This window comes from Perognathus longimembris, chromosome 6 (assembly GCF_023159225.1).
Source record: "Perognathus longimembris pacificus isolate PPM17 chromosome 6, ASM2315922v1, whole genome shotgun sequence".
Lineage (NCBI taxonomy): Eukaryota > Metazoa > Chordata > Mammalia > Rodentia > Heteromyidae > Perognathus > Perognathus longimembris.
In genome coordinates this window covers 13,118,410-13,139,005 of record NC_063166.1, presented here as the reverse complement: position 1 = coordinate 13,139,005, position 20,596 = coordinate 13,118,410, and the positions used below count along the sequence as shown (strand labels likewise).

The 20,596-nt window shown below is 56.5% G+C and overlaps 1 protein-coding gene across 1 annotated transcript in view; it reads right to left on the bottom strand.

Annotated features, from left to right (window-relative positions):
* Window positions 1-4,455: 4,455 nt before the first annotated feature.
* Col11a2 (collagen type XI alpha 2 chain) overlaps window positions 4,456-20,596 on the bottom strand; it is a 31,435-nt gene continuing 15,294 nt past the window's right edge. The window contains 51 exon segments of the mRNA XM_048347984.1: window positions 4,456-5,551; window positions 5,983-6,189; window positions 6,562-6,674; window positions 7,242-7,509; window positions 7,603-7,656; window positions 7,794-7,829; window positions 8,081-8,118; window positions 8,121-8,133; window positions 8,288-8,395; window positions 8,627-8,680; window positions 8,827-8,880; window positions 8,993-9,100; window positions 9,699-9,752; window positions 10,274-10,327; window positions 10,447-10,500; window positions 10,690-10,743; window positions 11,048-11,155; window positions 11,483-11,536; window positions 11,950-12,003; window positions 12,223-12,276; window positions 12,577-12,630; window positions 12,829-12,936; window positions 13,070-13,123; window positions 13,231-13,284; window positions 13,438-13,545; window positions 13,687-13,794; window positions 13,983-14,036; window positions 14,227-14,316; window positions 14,462-14,569; window positions 14,923-14,976; window positions 15,119-15,172; window positions 15,267-15,320; window positions 15,416-15,460; window positions 15,572-15,625; window positions 15,715-15,759; window positions 15,860-15,913; window positions 16,205-16,258; window positions 17,081-17,188; window positions 17,498-17,551; window positions 17,710-17,754; window positions 17,926-17,979; window positions 18,443-18,487; window positions 18,690-18,743; window positions 18,908-18,952; window positions 19,092-19,145; window positions 19,326-19,370; window positions 19,789-19,842; window positions 19,959-20,003; window positions 20,085-20,138; window positions 20,339-20,392; window positions 20,538-20,591. Of these exon segments, the coding sequence (XP_048203941.1) occupies window positions 5,411-5,551; window positions 5,983-6,189; window positions 6,562-6,674; window positions 7,242-7,509; window positions 7,603-7,656; window positions 7,794-7,829; window positions 8,081-8,118; window positions 8,121-8,133; window positions 8,288-8,395; window positions 8,627-8,680; window positions 8,827-8,880; window positions 8,993-9,100; window positions 9,699-9,752; window positions 10,274-10,327; window positions 10,447-10,500; window positions 10,690-10,743; window positions 11,048-11,155; window positions 11,483-11,536; window positions 11,950-12,003; window positions 12,223-12,276; window positions 12,577-12,630; window positions 12,829-12,936; window positions 13,070-13,123; window positions 13,231-13,284; window positions 13,438-13,545; window positions 13,687-13,794; window positions 13,983-14,036; window positions 14,227-14,316; window positions 14,462-14,569; window positions 14,923-14,976; window positions 15,119-15,172; window positions 15,267-15,320; window positions 15,416-15,460; window positions 15,572-15,625; window positions 15,715-15,759; window positions 15,860-15,913; window positions 16,205-16,258; window positions 17,081-17,188; window positions 17,498-17,551; window positions 17,710-17,754; window positions 17,926-17,979; window positions 18,443-18,487; window positions 18,690-18,743; window positions 18,908-18,952; window positions 19,092-19,145; window positions 19,326-19,370; window positions 19,789-19,842; window positions 19,959-20,003; window positions 20,085-20,138; window positions 20,339-20,392; window positions 20,538-20,591 (3,597 nt within the window). The 3' untranslated portion in view covers window positions 4,456-5,410.

Sequence of the window (20,596 nt, the reverse complement as noted above, 5' to 3'; positions counted from 1 at the left end):
TATAGCTTTTTTGCTAAAGGCTGGCACTCTACCACTGGAGCCATAGCTCCTCCACTTCTAGGTGTGTGTGTGTGTGTGTGTGTGTGTGTGTGTGTGTGTGTGTGTGATAAGAGTTTCATGGACTTTCTTAATTGGACTAGCTTTGAGCTACAATCTTCAGACCTGAGTCTCCTGAGTAGAAAATTATGTTTCAAAATTACCATTAAGCAGCTTGGGCAAAGCCAGGCACTGGTGGCTCGTGTCTGTAATCCTAGCTACTCAGGAGGCTGAGATCTGAGGATCACGGTTCAAACTCAGCCCAGGCAGGAAAGTCCCTGTGAGCCTTCAGATTGGATTTCCATATAAACAGGTAAACTTGATTTGTGTAGCTATAACCAAGATTCCAACATAAGGTTGCAGATTGGGTGCTCCAGGGTAAGAGTCCACCACAGAACCAGCAGGAAGCCCACCCTGTGTGCCCTGCAGGCCACTGCTATGGTTACAAGTCTACAGGGTCCTTCTTGCTGCTGAATGTCCTTCCTTCTCAGAACCTCATCAGAGCACCTAAGGACAGGACACAGGAGCAAATGGGACTGGAGATATGGTCTCCTCATGCTGCCTCCTTGTGGTTACTTTAAATATTGCGCCTTCCCAGATTCCTTACCAAGTCCTCACAGCACTCTTTTTCTTTTTTTCTTTTTTTCAGTCCTGAGCCTTGAAATCAGGGCCTGGGCACTGTCCCTGGATTCTTTTTGCTCTACCTCTTGAGCCACAGTGCCACTTCAGGCTTTTTTCTATATATGTGGTGCTGAGGAATCGAACCCAGGGCTTCATTTATATGAGGCAAGCACTTTACCACTAGGCCATATTCCCAGCCTTCACAGCACTTCTTAATTGCTACTTTCAATTCATCCCCAAACCAAATGAAATAAAACAGTGATGTTTATGCTAAACTCCCCAACCTCCCTGTTGTCCAACCTCAAAATGAACCTCATTTTCCTAGGGATCTTGTTTTCTCCTGGGCTTGCTGGGTACTAGTGGCTCACGCCTGTTAACCTACCTACTCAGGAGGCTGAGATCTGAGGACCATGGTTTGAAGCCAGCCTGAGCAGCAGAGTCCATGAGACACTTATCTCCAATTAACTACCAAAAATAAAAAGCTGGTAGTGGATCTATGGTTCACGTGGTAGAGCACTAGTCTTGAACATAAAAGCCTAAGGACAGCACCCAGACCCTGAGATCAAGCCCCAGGATTTCCAGGAAGTAAGCAGAGTGATGGATGGTGGTAGAAGTGGAACAAAGCTGGGTGCTGGTGGCTCACACCTGTAATCCTAGTGACTCAGGAGGCTAAGATTTGAGGATCAAAGCCAGCCTGGGCAGGAAAGGCCATATGACTCATATCTCAAATTAACCACCAGATAAGCAGAAATGGCACTGTGGCTCAAAGTGGTAGAGTGCTGGCCTTGAGCAAAAGAGCTCAGGCACAGTGCCCAGGCTGAGTTCAGGCCCCTAAACAGGAGGGGGGAGGAGGGGAGGAGGAGGAGGAGGAGGAGGAGTTTGGGGGTGGGGAATATGGCCTAGTGGCAAGAGTGCTCGCCTCGTATACATAAAACTCTGGGTTCAATTCCTCAGCACCACATATAAAGAAAAAGCTGGAAGTGGTGCTGTGGCTCAAGTGGCAGAGTGCTAGCCTTGAGCAAAAAGAAGCCAGGGACAGTGTCCAAGCCCTGAGTTCAAGGCCCAGGACTAGCCACAAAAAAAGAAAAAGAAGAACCAGGTTGGGATGTGTCTCTTGATGGACTGCTGGCCTTGCAAGTAAGAGGCTCTCTGCTGGATATATGGCATAGATGCAGCAGCTGTGTGTGTGTGTGTGTGCTTGTGCGCACACACATGCATGTGCGTGGGCACAGGGGCAGATAAGCACTCATCTGTAGTGAATATGAAGAGCCTGGGCACTGCCCGTTAGCTTTTTCACTCCGGGCTAGTTCTCTACCACTTGATATCCCCCTCCCCACCCCCCACCCCGTTTCATTGAAGACAGAGCCTCATGGACTTTCCTACTTGGACTGGCTTCAAACCTCTATCCTCAAATCTTAGCCTCCTGAGTAGCTAGGATTACAGGCATGAACCACTGGTGCTAGGCTCGGGTTATCTTTTCTATTTTTAAAATCATAAATTAAGGATGCCAAAAACAGGCACCCAAAGCTAAGAAGCACCTCCAAGGGTGTGACAGGCCAGAGGAACTTCCCTCTGTAATTTATCCTCCCTCTTTCCAAACCCTGCTCCTCTCCCCTCCACTAACGGGTGGGGGGGGGTTGACCATGTGACTGGTATTGTCTCTCAACAACCCCCTCCCACCACACACCCTAATCCAATCAGAGCAGGGCTTACTGACTCACAATTCTACCATATCACTGGCCTTTTCCAGCACTGTCAAGGACTCCCTTTCATTTGGGGGTTAAATTCCTTTCAAAGGCAGTGAGAAATATTCCGAATCCAGTCCCTCACACAAGATCTTCTATGCTCCGTCCCCAATCTTCTATTTTTCTGTGCCTCTTCCATATCTTCTCTCATCTTATCCAGAACTCTCCATTGCCCATGAGCCACTGGAACCAGTGCCAGTACCCACATGCCCAGATGCTGGGCACTTGTACTGCCCACACCCAGCCCCCTCCCCCTTCCCTCCTCCCACCTCCCCCTCAGGGCCAGGCCCCAGGTTTCAGGAGGGGAGGGAGATGGCAGCTGCGGGGAGAGGGCTCTGGCCCTGGCTTCTGGAGCTGCAACCTGGCACAGAAGCACTCCTAACACTGTTACATTGGGGTCAGTTGGCGTACTCATTAAATAGGCTTTGGTGAATTGGCCTGGCTAGGGAACCACCCTGTAAAAATGTTATTTGAGTGACTGTATGGCATTGTTTCCATGCAGAAAAGTTCTCTGAACTGAGAGCATCTGACCAGAAGTGACCTTCGGGTACACTCCCCTTTGCACTCTGGGAACCTCTGTGGTTTGGCATCCACTTAGAGAGAGCACCAGAGAAACCTCAGCTCTAGCCCGACTTGGCCAGGAGTGGGGGGAGGGACTCTAGGTCTGCTCTGCTCTTGATTGGAGCCCTGGGAGGAAGAGGAGGGTGTCTGAGCTGACAGGACTTGGCTATGGATATGGAAGGTGTGGGTGACCCCAGAAACTGTGTCCACCCCTAGCCCCACATGGATGGGATGGGGGATTCTTTGGACCCTTGGCCTCCTCCTGGTTTGGATGGAATGGGAACTGAATGGATGAAGGAGGAATAAAGTTTTAGGGACATTGGAGGGACTAAGCGTCTTGCATTCTCGGTCTTAGCATCAGCAGCAGGGGGCGGCAGAGGCAGGGAAGCAGTGAGCCCCGCCCAGGGAGGAGGGGCTTCCACCTGCTGGGTGGGTCTGCACAGGCCTGTGAGGCTGGGCTTCTAGACACCCCAGGAGGGCTTCCTGGCAGCCAGAGTAAGAGGGCTCCAGCCCCCAGAGTTTTGTCCTAGGGACAGAAACTACACTCACACCGCTGAAGTTACAGGGGCAAGGCGGCAGCTCCACTCTGCCTGCCTCGAGGGTTGAAAATGTGAAGCCTGGACGGCATTCCTAGAGCCTCTCCCTGCCTCACCGCTACAGCCAGGTGTCAACCACAAGAGGGCATCATCCCACTTGGGATGAGGTCCTGGAGTTTTGGGTTGGTTTTTTTTTGATGCCCATACTGGGGCTTGAACTCAGGGCCTCTCATTCTTGCTTTGCTTTTTCCACTCAAGGCTGTCACTCGACCACTCTACTTCCAACTGTTTACCAGTTAATTGGATGGGAGAGTCTCTTTAAGTTTTCCTTCCCCGGCTGGCTTGGAGCAGTGATCATCAGATCTCAGCCTTCTAGGTGGCACGAGCCAGCAGCACCTGGCTGTCCTGGAATAACTTTGAACTGTCACCAGGACTGGCAGGAACCTGGCAATGCTTTGAGGCTGGGAATCCCGGGGAGAGAGTGAGAGGCCTGTTGTGAATGCCAAGCAGCCCTCCCACCACGGACTCCTCCTGGCCCAGGAGGAGTGGCTCTGCTCAGCAGAGCCCTGGCCTCAGCCTTGGCAAGCTGGGAGGGGCGGGGCCAGGGGGCAGCAGGAAGGCAGGTACAGTAAATGTCTTGGAATTTAGTCTGAGCCATCCAGTGCTCCCTCTGAAGGGCACAAAGATCTTGGGGTGGGCTGCACTAGGGCAGACACAATCAGAAAGTCCTCTCCATGGCCAGAGGGACTTGGCCTCCATAATGATGGGACAACTGCTTGTGGTTCTATACTGGCCACCCAGGGTGCATAAACTCTGGACCAGAAGTGCAAGGCCCTCCCTCCATTCCTTAACCAGGAATCATTAAGCCATCCATTTCTAGTCATGGCCCAGCCAAGGAGGAGCACTGGGCTGGCTTGAAGGAGGCTGAAATAACAACACAAGTAGCCACACATACACCAGGGAGGAGACAATCACATTATTTAACCATCAGTCAGAATGGACGCTGGGCATAGGGCTAGACGGGGTCCGGGGAGTGCCTTCCATCCATCGGCTAGACATCTTCCAATTACAGAGTCAAGGTGAGTGGGTGCCCAGGGAGGGACTGGTGTAGCCAGGATAGCCACGAGACACTCGAGGCTCAGGGCCATGGTGGTTTACCAGCCAATACGGGAGAATTTGAGTGTATCAACAATCTGCTGTATACGGGTCCTGCACAACCCCTCATTCATCCGTCTCTTCCCTCGTCCTCAAGTCGCACCCGGGTCCTGCCAGACCCAGAGCAAGGAAAGAGGACAGCAGGCAGGTGACCAGGGGCCAACCCTAGTAGGTAGGGCTGAGAGAGCCTCACCCTGCAGAGAGATCCAAAGCCCCAAGGCAACGGCGGCCATTTTGTCAGCATTCACAGTGGGGGCCCCAGGTGTGGTGTGCCCACATAGTCACTGAAGAGAACCCTGAGGCCAGGATAGGGGGCCCCTGGAGCCACCCTGGGAGAGTTTGTCTCCAACCTTGGCTGGGATTTGTTGACATTTCTCTGGTATTTGCTTTTTCCACTCTTTAAATAATTAATATAGTTACTTTTAAATACAAAGTACACAGTATCCTTTCTCTTCCACTTGTTTTGGGGCAGGCGGGGGGACTGGAAGGTGAGTTTTAAATAAGGATCTCAGTTCTTGAACGGGTCAAAGGCTCCAGGCCCGGCGGGCTGGGAGTCCAAGATGCCACCCCTCCCCTGGTGTGTGTCCCTGTACCCCCGATCCAGCCCCTCCCGACTGCTCGTGACTGGGGGCTCATGATGCCCTGGCCCAAGGCCCCCTAGATGGTGAGGAGCCCTCGAGGGAGATGGCACAGGGCCGACGCTGTGCGGCTCCAGGTTGGCCTAGTTCTGACAGACAGGGTCAGACAGAAGAGGTCCTAGCCCATGAAACAAACAGGTCCCAGCAGCACCCCTCCCCGCCTGGCCGGGGCTCCCAGGTCTGAGAAGGAAGCGTCCAGCACGGGCAGCTGCTCCAGCACAGGCGTGCGCACCTCCAGCACCGTCCGGCCCTGCTGCGTCTTGAGGGACACACGGAAAGAGACGTGGGTGGGGGAGGCCTCCCCGGAACAACCCCCAACCTCAGCCCCAGTCTTGCCTCTCTACCTGAACACCCTGACCCCGTCTTAACTCAAGATTGGGGTGTTGATGCTCCTGTCTGTGACTCCACAAGTGTGTTTGCACGTCACGTGCCTCTGTTACACACCTGTTTGTCCTCTGCTGTGACTGCCGGTCAGTACACACAGGTGAGCCCCACCTGTGAGCCACCGGCATGGCTCTGGCTCCCATCCTTCTACTCCCCCTTGCCTCCCACTAGAGCTCGCCCAGGCACCTGACACCAAGAAGCTTGCCTCCTCTCTGTCCCTGGGCACCCTACTCCAAGGGTCCCCCACCTTTCTCCTCCAGCCTGAGGCTGCCTAGAGTCACCCCCCGACCCAGCCTTGAGTCCCACCTGGCATCCATCTCTGAATTCCTTGACATAGGGGCTGGTCTCGGGGCTCAGTTCGTCTTCATTGGCCCCCCGGAGTCTCAGGGGACCGTCACGGGCTACTCCAGAGCAGGGGTAGGAGACGTCCTGGTGGGCCGAGACACTGAGCAGGCGCAGGAAGGTGAGCTGGACCACGCCCACCGGGGAGCCCTCTGAGTCCACGTAGGAGAACTGGAAGAAGAGGAGCCGCAGAGGAGTCAGTGGGGGGCCGGGGGGGGCATGGAAGAACTGGAGAAATGGAGCCAGGGTTGAGAACAGGGAACGGGGGGGGGGGGGAGGACTGGGCCCGTGGAGATGTGAGGAGACAGGGAGCCAGGGCACGAGGGACAAGGCAAAGGCAAACTTCTGACCTAAGTTTCATAGGAAGGAGACAAAGCGCGTCAGAGGACAGGTGAGAAGGAAAGAACGTCCCCTCTGTGGACTTGCGGGGTCCTTGTCACATAAATCCAGCCACCACGAGGCCCTGCACGGTGTCTGCTAGGAATGGGGAGGGGTCCCGGGGTAGGGAGATGGGGACGGTAGTAGCCTGGGTCCAGTTCGCACCTGCGTGACATCATCCCTGGGCGTCACACACGTCTCCCCTCCTGCAGTAAAGTTGCAGAAAACCCGGAAAGCATCCCGGGCACAGCCCTGGTTGGGATCCACCCAGTATTCTCCTGTTGGGGGGACAGAGACAAGACAGGGGAGGTCAGCGCCACCAATGGGCCATGCTCTGAATGATCTTCACCCCAATTTCTTTCTTCCTACCCAGCACCCCCACCTCTTCCGATAGCACTCTGTCTGCCAGTCCCCCTCCCAACTCAGCCCTTCTTTCCTCCTCCTCTACTCCAGTGTTCCTGATCACCTTCTAGCCTTCCCAGAGTTCTGACAAACACCCCTACGGCCATTGCTAACGCGGGCTCCCCCTGAGCGCGGCATCCTCATGCTGAGGACTGTGGTGAGCGTGGTGTCTGTGTTTATGCATGCCCATCTGTGTGCATACATGGAGTGCTGGGAACATGTGTGTTTTTGTCTACTATAACACAGGGCTGGAGTGAGGTGGCACAAAATGGAAGGAACTTTCTATCTATAGCTAAAACATCTAATTGTTTCTGATGTGGGTAATGAAGATGCCTGGTTCAAAGCCCCTAGACCCTCACCCACAACCCAGCACCTTTCCTAGGGCCCTCAACATCCATTCTGCCTGCTGGGGCGGGGGACCCTGCCCTGAGGGTGTTGCTAACCGTCGGGCAGTTCCGGGTGGCAGAGCTTCAGGTCCTGGCAGGTGCGGGCGGGGCTGTCCTGCGTCCCCGTTGGACGCCTCATTTGCTCAATTTCTTCCCTCAGAGAGTCCAGGGAGCCAAAGATCTCCTCCAGCCCCGCGGGACTGCCCGGGGCACCTCCAGCCGGCACGGGCTCGTCCTCCTGCATGACGCGGCTCCCGTCCACTGAGCGGCGAGTCTTCTTGGGCATCTGGATGGGCAGCGGCTGGATCACCTCACCCGGGGGTCCCTGAGTGGAGGTACGCAAAAGGCGAGGTGAGGTTGGTCTGAGGGTGAAGCAGAGAGACAGCGCGAGAGGAGCCGCGCCTGCCTCCTAACTCACCGGGTGTCCTGGAGGACCCTGAACGCCCTTCTCTCCCTTGGGTCCAGCTGGGCCCTGACAAAGGAATTCATAAGGTCAAGAGGTCACGCATGGGCTCAAGATCACAGGGAATGAGGGGCTCCCTGGGAGGAGGCAGGGAATGGGTCAAGCCCAGCCGGAGGAAGCTAAGGCCAGAGGTGACAGTCACTCACGGTGGCTCCTTTGGCTCCTTTGGGGCCAGCGGGTCCCTGTGAAATGAGGAACAAAAGGAAGTGGTTGCCACAGGTGGAGGATGGGATACAGAGGCGTGGAAAGGCAGGGACATGGGTGCACAGGACCTTGGGGACTCCAGAAGGGGCAGTCATGAGGCATGGAAGCACGGGCAGAAACATTGGGGACGTGGGACTATGCGTGGCAGGCTGACGACTGCCTTGGAATTCCCCCCGAAGCTCCTGAGGGTGGGTGGAGGGTTCACGGGAGGATGAGATGGGGTACTCACAGGGTGGCCAGGGGGCCCTCCAGGGCCGATGGGGCCGATGCTCCTGGGATTCCCTAGAATGGAGAGGCCTGGTTCAACTGCATTCTGCCCTTCCCGAGCCTCTGTTCCCTTCACCCCACAACTGAGTCCCCAATCCCGCCCCTCCCATCTCAAACACGAACCCCACCCTTACCCCCCAGACCTTCCAGCATCACGTCCCCTACCTACCGTCTCTCCCTTCTGTCCAGGGGAGCCCTGGGGTCCAGGAAGTCCCCGATCACCCTTCTCTCCTTGCTCTCCCGTGGGCCCGATCAGTCCAATGAGACCAGGATGACCCTGGAGAAGGGACAGGCAGTCAGAGGGATGCAGAAAAGAGACACCTGGATGAGGAAGAAGAGCTAAGGGACATGGATGCCAGGTCTGGGGAAGATAGGCCCCCCCCCCCAGTAAGGACCCCTGATCCCTGGGTGCTAGAGGCCAGAGGAAAAGCAATAGGCACCTCCATCCCCACAGCGTTCCGGGGCCGAGTAATGGAGGCGCCTGGCCACGTGTCTGTCTGTCACTCACCTTTTCTCCCTTGGCTCCGGCGTCACCTCGGAGACCAGGAAGCCCCGGGGGTCCCTGTGGGAACCCAAGAATTCACTGTCCCCAGGAAGAGGTGGGGACTAAGTTCTTCCTGAACCACCTCCCACTTCCTCTAATGCTTTATCTTGATGCTCACAGCCCCACAGCGCCCGGCACCAACCAGCCCAGTTCAGTTCACTCACCACAGGACCTGGGGGCCCAGCCTGGCCTGTGGCCCCAGGACGGCCTTGCTGACCCTATGGATTAGAGAGAATCCCAGGCGTCAGGAGGGCTTTTCCTGGCTGATTCCTCACCCTGCACCCTCCCTCTCCCCCACCTCCCTCAGTGGCTCTCCACCCCACAACTCACCACTGAGCCTGGGAGCCCCCTCAGCCCATCGGGGCCAGGCTTTCCTGCGGGGCCTGCAGGACCCACGGGGCCGGTCTTCCCCGGAGCGCCCACCGCACCAGGATCTCCCTGAAACACACGGAAAGAACGTGTCCCAAAGGACAGCGGCGCCAGGCACTGGGGCTCATGCCTGTAATCCTGTATTTGAAGGCAGAGATCGGGAGGATTGTGATCCAAGGCCAGCCTGGGCAAAAAGTTCATGAGACCTCATCTCAACCAACAAAACTGGACATGGTGGTACATACCTTTTCTCCCAACTATGTAGGAAACATAAATAGGATCGGCGGTCCAGAGTGTCCAAGGGATATTAGAAAAGTAGCAAAAGCTATCAGGGCTGGAGGCATAGCTCAAATGGTAGAGTACCTGCCTAGCAAGTACAAGGCCTGAGTACGAACCCTACTACTGCCAAAAAAAAAAAAAAAAAAAGAAAGAAAGAAAAGCACAGAGGAGAGGGTGTGGGAGATGGAAGGAAGAAGGAAGAAGGGGGAATGAGAGAAGAAGCTAAACTTCAGGAAGCCCTGGAGTAGGAACAAGTATAGAACCCAAGGTTCCAAAAGGGGCTCAATATGGGAAAGGTGGGCAGGGAGTAGGGACCGGAGGTGAGAAACTCGGGGAGGGGAGAGAAGGAGCAAACGTCCTAATGCTCAGGGCAGCCTCTCTTTTTTACCTTGGCTCCTTTCTCTCCTTGTCGCCCCTCTGGACCAGGTGTGCCAGCAGGACCCTGTGAATGGAGGTAAGGAAAGAGGAGGTGAGGGGGTGGTCATCTGGGCTCAACTTGTCCCACTGCCCCATCTTCTTGGACGTGCATACTGGTGTGTACACCCAAATGTGTGTATACCCTCTTGTACAAGTGCAGAGCACCTGTCACAGATGGTAAGAACAGGTAGTAAGAATAGCTATCAGTTATTCAAGTACTGAGCAGTTCTGCACATCGAAGGAAGAGCCATTTGCCTACATCCCCACTCCTGCCCCTTGCCACTAAGAGGTTGAAAGACAGCAGGAGCCTCTAAAATAACTCCACCTCCCACTCCAGCGACCATTCTAGTTCATCAGTAAGCACCACACCTGACAAGGCCATACAGAGCAAAATACAGGAAAGGAAAACACAAGATACCCAAGGTACATGAATATATGGCACTGCTTGTCTAGAAAAGGATGACTCAGACACCAGCCCATCTCCTGCCATTACCCCAGCCTGCATCCACCCTAGCTCCCACCTAAGGCCCCAAGCATCCACCTCACCCGCTTTCCAAGTGGTCCAGGGGGTCCGTTCTCTCCAGTGGGACCAGGGGAGCCCTAGGGAGGGAGGAGCCAGGGGGCATGAGTGGCCCTCCAGACAACACCTTTGGGGCCAGGGCAAAGAAGAGAAGTTTGAGGCTTTAGGTCCGTGAGGGGGGTGAAGGGGTGTCACTCACAGGCTGTCCTGGCTCGCCATCTTCTCCTCGGTCACCCTTAGCACCATCTTGACCCTACAGAGATGGAGGGAAGGTCAGAGGAAGAAGGCCCTTCAACCCGGCAAGCATTACTTCTAAGATTACCAAATCCCCATCCCTCAGCCTGTACCCCAGCTTCCCAATGCCCAAGCCCATCAGCTGTGCAGAGGGCCTTGATAGAAGCCCTACCACAGACGCCCCTTCCCCTCCCAGGGTAACACTCACCCGAGGGCCACCTTCTCCAGGAGGGCCAGGGTCACCAGGAAAACCAACCGGACCCTGATCCAGAGGGACAGCAAAGGTCAGTCACAGCCCTAAGTCCAGTCAGCACCACCCCGGGCACAAGAGGCTGCCTACAAGCATCTGGCTTGCCCATCTCATGACCTCCTTGCCTTCAAAAGCTCTAGAAAACCAACTAGAGGGCATCTTCATCCTGAAGACCTGCTCCCTGGAACAGCCTCCCTTCCAGATATCCCCCACCCTCGATCCCCACCCTCCGAGGCCTCCCCACCCTCCCAGGCCCTCCCACTCACAGGTCTTCCACCCACAGGGCCCTCCTCTCAAACACACCCCTCAAACTCACAGGGTTCCCTTTGGGGCCATCATCACCCGTGGGGCCCTTAGGCCCCGGTGGTCCTGCTTCTCCCGCTTGCCCCGCCTCTCCTTTCTCTCCGCGCTCCCCACGTGGACCCTGGAGAAGGAGGGAAGGGGGCAGATGATGTGGGCAGGTCTTCAAGATCAGAGGTGCAGGCCCCCTCCCGAGACACCTCGGGCCTCCCCCACCTCGCCCCTGAGCGACAACAGAACAGGCTCTGAAAATCAAGCTGGGGAAGGGGTCCCTCTGTCCCCTCCTCCCTTCAAGGAAAGGCGGCAGGGCTCACTCAAGCTTGGGGATGAGGCTGGCAGTAGATTCTTAGGATGTAGAAGAGGAATTGAAGCCCAAAGAGACAAGAAAAAAAAAAAGATGGGGTTGAAGACTGAAGGAGTTTGGGGAACAGGGTCTCAGATCATCACTCACCTTGGCTCCTGGTTCACCCTGGACCCCTGGAGACCCTGAGTCTCCAGGATCCCCCTACAAAAGAAATTAGGGTCAACGTCCTCTGCCCCCCGCCCCAAGGTCCTGGTATTTCCCACATCCCACTCTGTTTTATTTTGTTTGGTTTTTGTCAGTCGTGGGGCTCGAACTCAGGGCCTGAGTGCTGTCCCTGAGCTCCTTTGCTCAAGGTGAGTGCTCTACCACTTTAAGCCACCACTCCACTGGTGGTTTGCTGGGGGGTAATTGGAGATGAGAGTCTTAAGGACTTTCCTGCCAGGACTGGCTTCAAACCATGAGCCTCAGACCACAGCCTGCTGAGTAGCTAGGATTACAGGCAGGAGGCACCACGCCTGGCCTATGTCTCATTCCATTACCACCAACAAAACAGGCAGAACCCGCCCCTTATTCCTGCCCCCGAAAACGGATCCATTCACCCCCTTCCCAGCTACCTTCTCTCCAGGAGGACCCAGGTTTCCAACACCTCCGGGAGGACCTTGGGGGCCCTAGAAGAGGAGCAAGAAGAGAAGTTAGTGCTGAAGTGTGTTAGGGGCAGGATGGGGACCCAGTGTCACAGCACTGAGGCAGTGCCGGCCCTTCCCCCTTCCCCCTTCCCCCTTCCTCCTTCCCCCTTCTCTTAGCCCCTGACATGGAACTAGAGTTTAGGGTTGGGGAAAGAAGGCAAAGAACATTCATCTGAAGGGATAAGGAATGAAGGAACTCACATCGGCTCCATTGGGTCCGGCTGGGCCTCGAGGTCCCGGGGGACCAGGTGGTCCCTGGGGGGAAGTAGAGATACATCAGGGATGGAGAAGGGAAGTGAGAGGCGTTCCAGAGATGAGTGCGGATGGTGAGGGCTGGACCAGCAAAAGTCCCAGCAGAGAGCAGGTGGAAGGGGGAGAGAGAGAGAGAGACAGACAGACAGACACAGAGAGAGACAGACAGACACAGAGAGAGATAGACAGACAGCGTGTGTGCAGGCCAGAGCACACAGGCCTCAAGGTTGGAAGTGGGGTGTCTGACCGGGCCTGGCGGTGGAGAATTGGGGTGTGGGATGGTGTCATTGGGGTCATACTCACCATAGGACCCACATCTCCTGTTTCTCCCTTCTCTCCGGAGGGACCTGGCAAACCCTGTGCAGATACACAAAGTACAAACCCAGGTGACAAACCCTCCCGAGCCCAGTCCTCAGGCATTGGGCCCCACAGCAGCGGAGCCGGTGATCTGTCCCCACCCCCTTTCCTCATCAACAGGCTGCTGCCAGGGATCTCCAGCTAACAGCCCCCCTCCCCCATCCTGACCCTTACCGCACACCCCCCCCCCCAGCTCACCTGGAGGCCAATGGGTCCCGGAGGCCCATTGAATCCTCTTGTGCCTTCATCACCTTTGGCGCCAAAGTGTCCTTGGGGCCCCCGAGCTCCAGGCTCCCCATCTGCTCCCTGGGTGGAAGACAAGGTCTCAGGTGTTCTCTACCCACAAACCCCACACAGGGCTATGCCTCAGGCCCGAAGCATCTCCTGCCCCCTACCCTAAGGGCAAAGGGGAACCAAGGGCAAACCAATGGGGACTCACGGCTGCTCCAGGCTGTCCCACAGGACCAATGGGTCCAGGAGGCCCAGGAGGGCCCTGAGGAAGAAAGGAGGAGAGTCAGAAACAGCAGAACAAGGAAATGAATCATGACAGGATGAGCAGTAAAGTCCAAGAGGTCAAAGGTCAAGGTCATGGACACTCACGTGTTCACCCTTGTTCCCTTTGGTGCCCTTCTGTCCAGGATCTCCCACTTCACCCTGGGGAGGGATGTTGAATGAGATATGAGTGAAAGAAAATGAGTGGGGTGAGGCAAATAATAGGATGCGGGGGGGAGGGGGCGATCAGAGGTCGCAGTCAGACCAGCACTCTCATTTGGAGAGAAGGTTTGTCAGGTCTGTGGATTTCCTCACCTTGTCTCCATCCTCTCCAGCTCCACCTGGGGGTCCAGCAGGACCAGGAAGCCCCACAGGACCCTGCACCCCATCACGGCCAGTTGGACCCATAGGACCCTTTTCACCCTGTGGGAAATGAAGAGAGGAGCCACAACCTGAAGATGACCTTCACCCTTAGACACCCCTATAGGAAACTTCCATAGCTGTCCCCCTAATCACGGACACACACACACACACACACACACACACACACACACACACACTCACCGGGACACCTTTCTCTCCTGCTGCTCCAGGAGGACCTTGTGGGCCTGGGCGTCCTGGGGGACCAATAGGTCCCCCTGATCCTGCTGCACCTCGCTCTCCAGGGGAGCCCTGAGGGAGGAAATGGAGTCAAGGCTTTCAGAAAGGAGGCTCAGCCCACCCAAACCAGAGGACCTCTGACTATGAATCCCAGAAGAACCAACTAACTTTGCTAACTGCCCCTTCCAGACCCCCCCATTGCTTCTCCCCATTGTCCTCCCCTGTTCCTTCCCATTACCCCTCAGGGACCCCAGACTCACTGCAGGGCCAGGTGGGCCAGCCGGACCTTCATTCCCCTTCAAACCGGATCCACCCTATGAACCACAGATTTGGAGGAACAGTATGACAAGACGACGAGGCTTCATAGGAACAGGGCTCAGGGGGCATGCTGGGAAATAGGAGGACAGGGGTAGGAGAGCCAGGCTGAGACATGGATGTGGGAAGTGGTACTGAGGGGGTCAGGACGGGAGGTTACAGGGCGGTTAGCTTTGGGGTCACACTCACAGCAGTGCCTGGGAGGCCTCTCTCTCCTGGAAAACCTCTCAGACCAGCAGGACCATCCTTCCCTGGGGCCCCTGGGGGCCCAGGATCACCCTAAAGGGAAAGAAGAGGTGATGAGCCACAGCCGTGCTCCCAGGTTGAGCAGAGAGATTGGTGGCCCTTCCGATCCAATCCATAGTAGCTGATTCCTTTCAGCACCCAACCCCAAGTCCCTAAGTCCCCACCGCCCCGTGCTGACCTTTGTTCCTTCTTTTCCGGCTGTGCCAGGCAGTCCCTGTTCTCCAGGAGGCCCTGGGGGGCCAGGGTGACCTCTTTCTCCCATGGGGCCACTTTCTCCTGCTGTTCCCTGGGGAAATGTGGAGTTCCAAAACTCAGCCCTTTTGTCTCCCCAGTGGCCCCAAGAGCCCACCATGACCTCCCTGAAATGCCAACGGTCCAGCCCTTTGGTTCCTGCCCAGAGCCACTAGAAAACTGCTGGGGCTCTCCAAGGTGGGGGTCTTGACTCCCCCAAAGTGGAGTGACTCCACCACCTTGTGTTCCTATGGGAGAACTGCCTCTTCTAGAAGAGGAGCATCACCCCCAGAAGTAGACGCAAATAGACCCAGCCTCCAGGATCAGGCCAGGCCAGCCATGAATGCAGAGAAGAGGGGCAGACACCCTCCAGGTCTGGGGCCCACTGTCTCCTGGCAGCAGACCTACCTGAGGTCCCACCACTCCGGGAGGTCCTGGGGGACCCGTCTTTCCTTGGAAACCCTGAGAAAGGAAAGCAGTCGAGGGCCTTAGGGTGCACTGAGCTCTGGCTGGGTCTGAGCATCACCATGGCTCCTCAGGAGAACCTCCTGGGTGCTCTGGAGCGAGGGGCTCAGGGGACCACCCAAGTGGGGCTATCACTCACCACTTCTCCTCTCTGGCCCGGGTGGCCCGGCAGCCCGTCTTTCCCAGGGGGGCCCTGGAAGGGATTCAGGTGTCAGTGAGCTCTAGGCTGGGAAGGGGGATGGAGAAGAAAGACTCAGGGATGAGTCAGATGCCAGCAGTCAACTTACGGGGGGTCCTTTGGGGCCAGGAAATCCATTGGGGCCCTGAGGTCCAGGGAGACCCTAAAGACAGAGAAGGTTTGAATGTTGAGAAGGGTTCTGGACACACTGTCTCCATGGGGAATACTAGGGACAGGGGACACTTGAGCCACACTCACCCTCTCTCCAGGGGGGCCGTGGGGGCCATCACCACCCGATGTCCCCTGTGGGGGAAACAGAGTCAGAGGAGTGGAAGGGTTTTCATCCCTGAGGAAGATGGGTCAGGGGATGGGGGGGGGGGCAGCAGAGGACAGCGACCTGAGGCGTCCACTAACCTTAGCTCCAGACTTCCCAGTAGCTCCTCGGGGGCCCCGCTGACCCCGGGGACCCTAGGCAGAAGAGTTGTAAGAAACCCTCAAAAAGCACCCCCTTGGAGGCTGGGCCTCCTCCGGTTTGTTTCCCTCCCTCTTGCACTCACCGTGGGGCCCCGTTCTCCCCGAGGCCCTGCTTTTCCTGACAGGCCCTGTTGGGCATGAAGTAGAAGGTGAAGGTCATTCAGGGCCTGACCCCTCCCAGCCCCCTCCAGACCCTCCTTCCGTGCCCTCTCTCTCCCCCCAGCTCACCCGGGCTCCCTTTTCGCCGCTGGCTCCAGGAAAACCAGGAAATCCCAAGGACCCCTGGTGAGCACAGAGAAGGGGGTTAAAGGGAGAAGTCATGAAGGAGAGGGGGCCCAGGAAGGCTAACGTGGGTCTGGAGAGACCACACAGAGAGCAGAAGGGGAGGCCTCAGCCTTGCCCGTAACTAGGTGAGCAAACCCCTGCCACTCCTTGGGCCTCTGTTGCCTCATGGGTAGAACAGGGGTTGGCTACATTCCCTCTAGAGTACCCCATGCTTTGTGGAGTGTGCTTTCTGGGGTCAGGGGTCAGGGGAGGGAAAGGGAGGTAGGCATAAGCGAAACATCATATCACCTTGGGACCCTGTCGTCCAGGGTAGCCAGGCAGACCAGGAACACCCAGCTTGCCCTAGGAGGGGGGCAGTGACAGGAAGCAATCAGGAGTAAGAGGAACCGTATATACTACTCCATAGAGACCCCAGCCCTCTGAGAGATGGGGGCTGGCCCCCAGGGGCAGCTCCTCACCAAATCCCCAGCCCCAGCCCCTCATCTCCCGCCCTGCAAGCTGCATGGCTCTGGGAATCTCTCTTCCCGAGTGGAGGATCCCCAACTCTATTGCTGGGGTCCTGCTTCCCACGCCTCTGGACCTCTGTAGCCACATGACATCCTCCGGGGTCACTGTGACCCAGGCACTGTCCACTGGCCAACCTCAGCACCATCCACCCCACAACTCCCTCATGCTCCACTGAGACCACGCCTCCCACAGGCCTGACCCCTCTGCTCAGGCCATGCACGACCCCAGTCCTGACTCGGGCCCCCTTCCTCCTCAACTTCCAGGGCCCATCTTGCTGAGACATCTGCAGAGCCATGGCTGGGAGCGCGGATTCAACTGTCAGCCTCCCTGTGCTCAAAACTCAGCTACGCCCTTCACCAGCAGCAGTCAACAAACTCCCTAATATTCCCGGGTCTCTGCACAGCTTCAGGACAGTCAAACACTGGCCTCAAAGGACTGGCAGAACACATCAGCACAACGCCCGACACACAGGGCCGCAGATCTCACCTCCTCGTTGGCTCTCCCCCTCCAAACCACACAGGCTCACTCTGCCTGGCCATACCTGCCTTCACCAAACTATGACATGAATGTCTCCTTGACTGCCACCTGTCACAGGGCCCAGGTGGCTACTCCCCATGTCCCCAGATGCACCAAGCCCAGATCCGTCATCCCCATTACCTTCTCGCCCAGGATCCCCGGGGGCCCAGGGTCTCCGGTGGGTCCAGTGCGTCCCTTTGGTCCCTCGGGACCATCCTCTCCCCTAGAACCAGGCACTCCAACCTCGCCCTGAGTAAGAGGGTTGGGGAGGTGAACAGCAGGAACTAGAGGTGGGTCTGGGTCCCAGGAAAGCAGTAGGAACCAGGGAGGGTGAGAGGCCTAGTGGGTTCCTAGAAGCCACTGCAGGGCAGGGTCTCCTCAGAGCATGGAGACTCTGACTGGAGGGCCAGTATGACTGACCATGGGGCTGCCAAGCTCTAAAGGGGGCAACTGAGGAGTCAGGCTGGTGATCGGGAAACTAGGTGGTGATTGGGGACCCCAAAGTGAAGGGTTGTTAAGGTAGAGAGCTGGGGAATCGATGTAGGGGCTTCTACTCACCCTGTCTCCTTTGACGCCTATGTCACCTTTGAAGCCAGGAAAGCCATCTTCGCCCTAAGAAAGAGATGTGAGTGCACCAGACTGTGGAGGATTGGAGGAGCCAGGGGAAATGGTTTCAAAGAAGACAAGCGGAAGGGGGGATTTCAAGAGAGGGGGAGGGCAACACAGGGCAGCTGAGAGAAGGGAGTGGCCATGAGGGAGGTCCTGCCCACCTTTTCACCCTTATGACCCTTCAGGCCCCGAATTCCATCGACACCCTAGAATTAGAGGGAGAATAGAGAATGGTCAGTGTATGGTGGCTGAGCCGGAAGGCCCAAGTTCCTAAGAGCCTGCACATTCCTGTTCAGAGCATGAGGCCCCGAACCCTGTTGGCATCGGGAGGCTGACCCATTGTGAAGCCCAGGGGAGGCTCCCCTGTGTTTAGCTACCTTGACACCTCGAGGTCCTGGGTATCCTAGAGGACCCTGAGGTCCAGATGGGCCCTGGAAGAAGAAATGATAGTGTTAGAAGAGAGCCTCAGCGCGTCACTGCAGGGGCTTCAGAGGGAGGGAGAAATGAAGCATCGTTATAAGAACGTGAGCTGGACACCAGGAGCTCATGCCTGTAATACTAGCTACTCAGGAAGCTGAGACCTGAGGATTGTGGTTTGAAGCCAGCCCAGAACAAGAAAGTCTGTGAGACTCTAATCTCCAGTAAACTACTAAAAAAAAAAAAAGCCAGAAGTGGCGCTGTGGCTCATGTGGTAGAATGCTAGCCTGGAATGGAAAGAGGCTCAGGGACAGTGTCCAGGCCCTGGGTTCAAGCCCCACAATGGAGTTACAAGACATAGGAATTGGGAATGTTGCCAGAGTGTGTGAAGAAGTCAAGGAAATCCTAAGGACTCTGGGGGCCTGAATGTGGGCGGAGACTTCTTTAGGAGATAAAAGGCAGTATGGAAGAGCTCACCTGGTTCCCTTTGGTTCCAGGAGGACCTTCCTTCCCAGGATGACCCTGAGGGGGAGGAAATGGAGAATATGACTGCTGGGCCCTGTCACCTTCCCAGCACCTTCCCTGAAAGTCTTCCAATCCAATTCCCCTGCAACTGTGGTCACCACCTGCCACCTCCCAGTGCAAGGGAGACATTGGGGATGCTCACTGAAGGAGCTTGTAAGTGATGGGGGGGGGCTTATGTTCAGAGGTGGGGCCCACTCACCGGGGGCCCATCTGAGCCAGGCATGCCAGGGAGTCCTGGTTTCCCTCGAGGACCCTGGAGGAAAGCAATGTGGATCAGAGTCCTTAGAGGGGTCAGGCAAGTCTTAATACTTAAAGCTCCAATAGACAGTTCAAGCTCTACGCCACACACACACACACACACACACACACACACACACACACACACACTTAGAGTCCTACACATCCTTTGCAACTTACCTTCTCTCCATGGGGGCCAATGGCGCCCTGAGGACCGGGGAGGCCCTGTACATGAGGAGAGAGAAATCACAAGGGAATGATCAAAGAGGCCCTGGGATCCTCAACCCTGTCCCCCTCTCCAGTCTGACCCATTGTGAAGCTCAGAGGGAGTCTCTTGGGGGTAAAGGGGGGCAGAGACACTCACCTGGGTCCCAGGGGTGCCCTGTTGTCCAGGGGGGCCTGGCTCTCCCTGGGGTCCCTAGAAAGAGGTGGCCAGACAAGGGTCAGAAGGAGATGGTAACAACAGATAGGGCAGAAGCCTGCAGAAGCAGTTGAGATAGCAGGAGCAGGAGGCAGAGAGGGGGCCAAAATGGCGATGAACAAGCCCAAAGGAGACCTTTGTGGCATAAGAGGTGGCATTTCCGTGCCAATCACTCACCAAGCTCCCTTTAGGGCCATGCGGACCATCCATGCCTCGGACTCCCTGAAACATGAGAGGGGTGTGAACATGATGCAAGGGGTGGCCAAGCCCGGAAGGGACCTGTGGTTTCTGAAAGGCCTGGCTATTCTAGAGGATGGACAGGCGGCGGCTCGGTCAGACCACCAATTCATCAGACGAAGCCGGCAGAGCCATCCCAGATCTACAGGGCGTGGGTCTGTGGGTTTGTGGCTTTGAGGGTTCTGTTTTGTTTTTCTTGGGGATTCTTGTTTGGTTTCGGCTATGTTCAGAGCCCAGCACCATCTGGCTCTCCAAGTACTTCTGGAAAAGGCTGGAGCAGGGAGAGCTGGGGCCAGGGAGTGGGGGAGCTCACGTGGGAGAGAAGAGATGAGGAGAGGGAGAAGGGAAGCAGTCGGGAAGGCTGGAAGGGTGGAAAGGTCGAGGATTCATCACAGTCACTTACCGGAGGCCCAGGAATGCCAGGGGGGCCTTTGGGACCAAGGAGTCCTCGAGGTCCCTGTGTGCAAGGTTGAAGGAGAAGACACCATGAATGGGGGAGAGGAGGTGCACCCCTCTGTGGCCCCTCTCTTGGCCTCCTAGATCCCTTTCCCCAGCCCAGCCCCGGATGCTCACCGACTCTCCAGGCAGCCCCCGAGGCCCAATCTCCCCGTCATCTCCCTGGAAGCAGAGGACAGGAAGAAGTAACATTCTTTCTAGATCTTTCCTACGCTTAGCCCCTGCCCTTGCTACAACACTTACCCGTTCTCCATCCTCACCAGGTGGACCAGGGAGACCCTGGGCACCAGTATCACCCTGAAAAATGGAAGGACAGGTAAGAAAAGCCTTAAAGCCCCCCAGTGTAGGCAAATACTGACTCCCCTCAATTAGCTAATCACATCATCACTGAGTTCCTGCTGAGCCTCACAGCCTCCTGGCCTTGCCTTGACACCCCCACCTCCCACCCGCAAAGATCTACCTCCCTATCATAAGAGCTAACCCCCCAAGATACGCACCCTGTGTCCTTTCTCTCCAGGTAATCCTGGAAGCCCATCAAAACCTCGGTCACCCTAGGAGGAAGGGGAACAGTCAGAGTGAGGGAGGACCCAGCTCCTCCCCCAGCCACCCCTCACCTCTACGCCCTGAGCGGGGAGAGGCTCCTTCCTGGAAAGGCCCTGAGAGTCACAGACTCCCATAGGGAGCCTCATCTGTTACCTTTACTCCAGGTTCTCCAGGCATCCCTCGGGCTCCATCAGCACCGGCTCGGCCCTGTA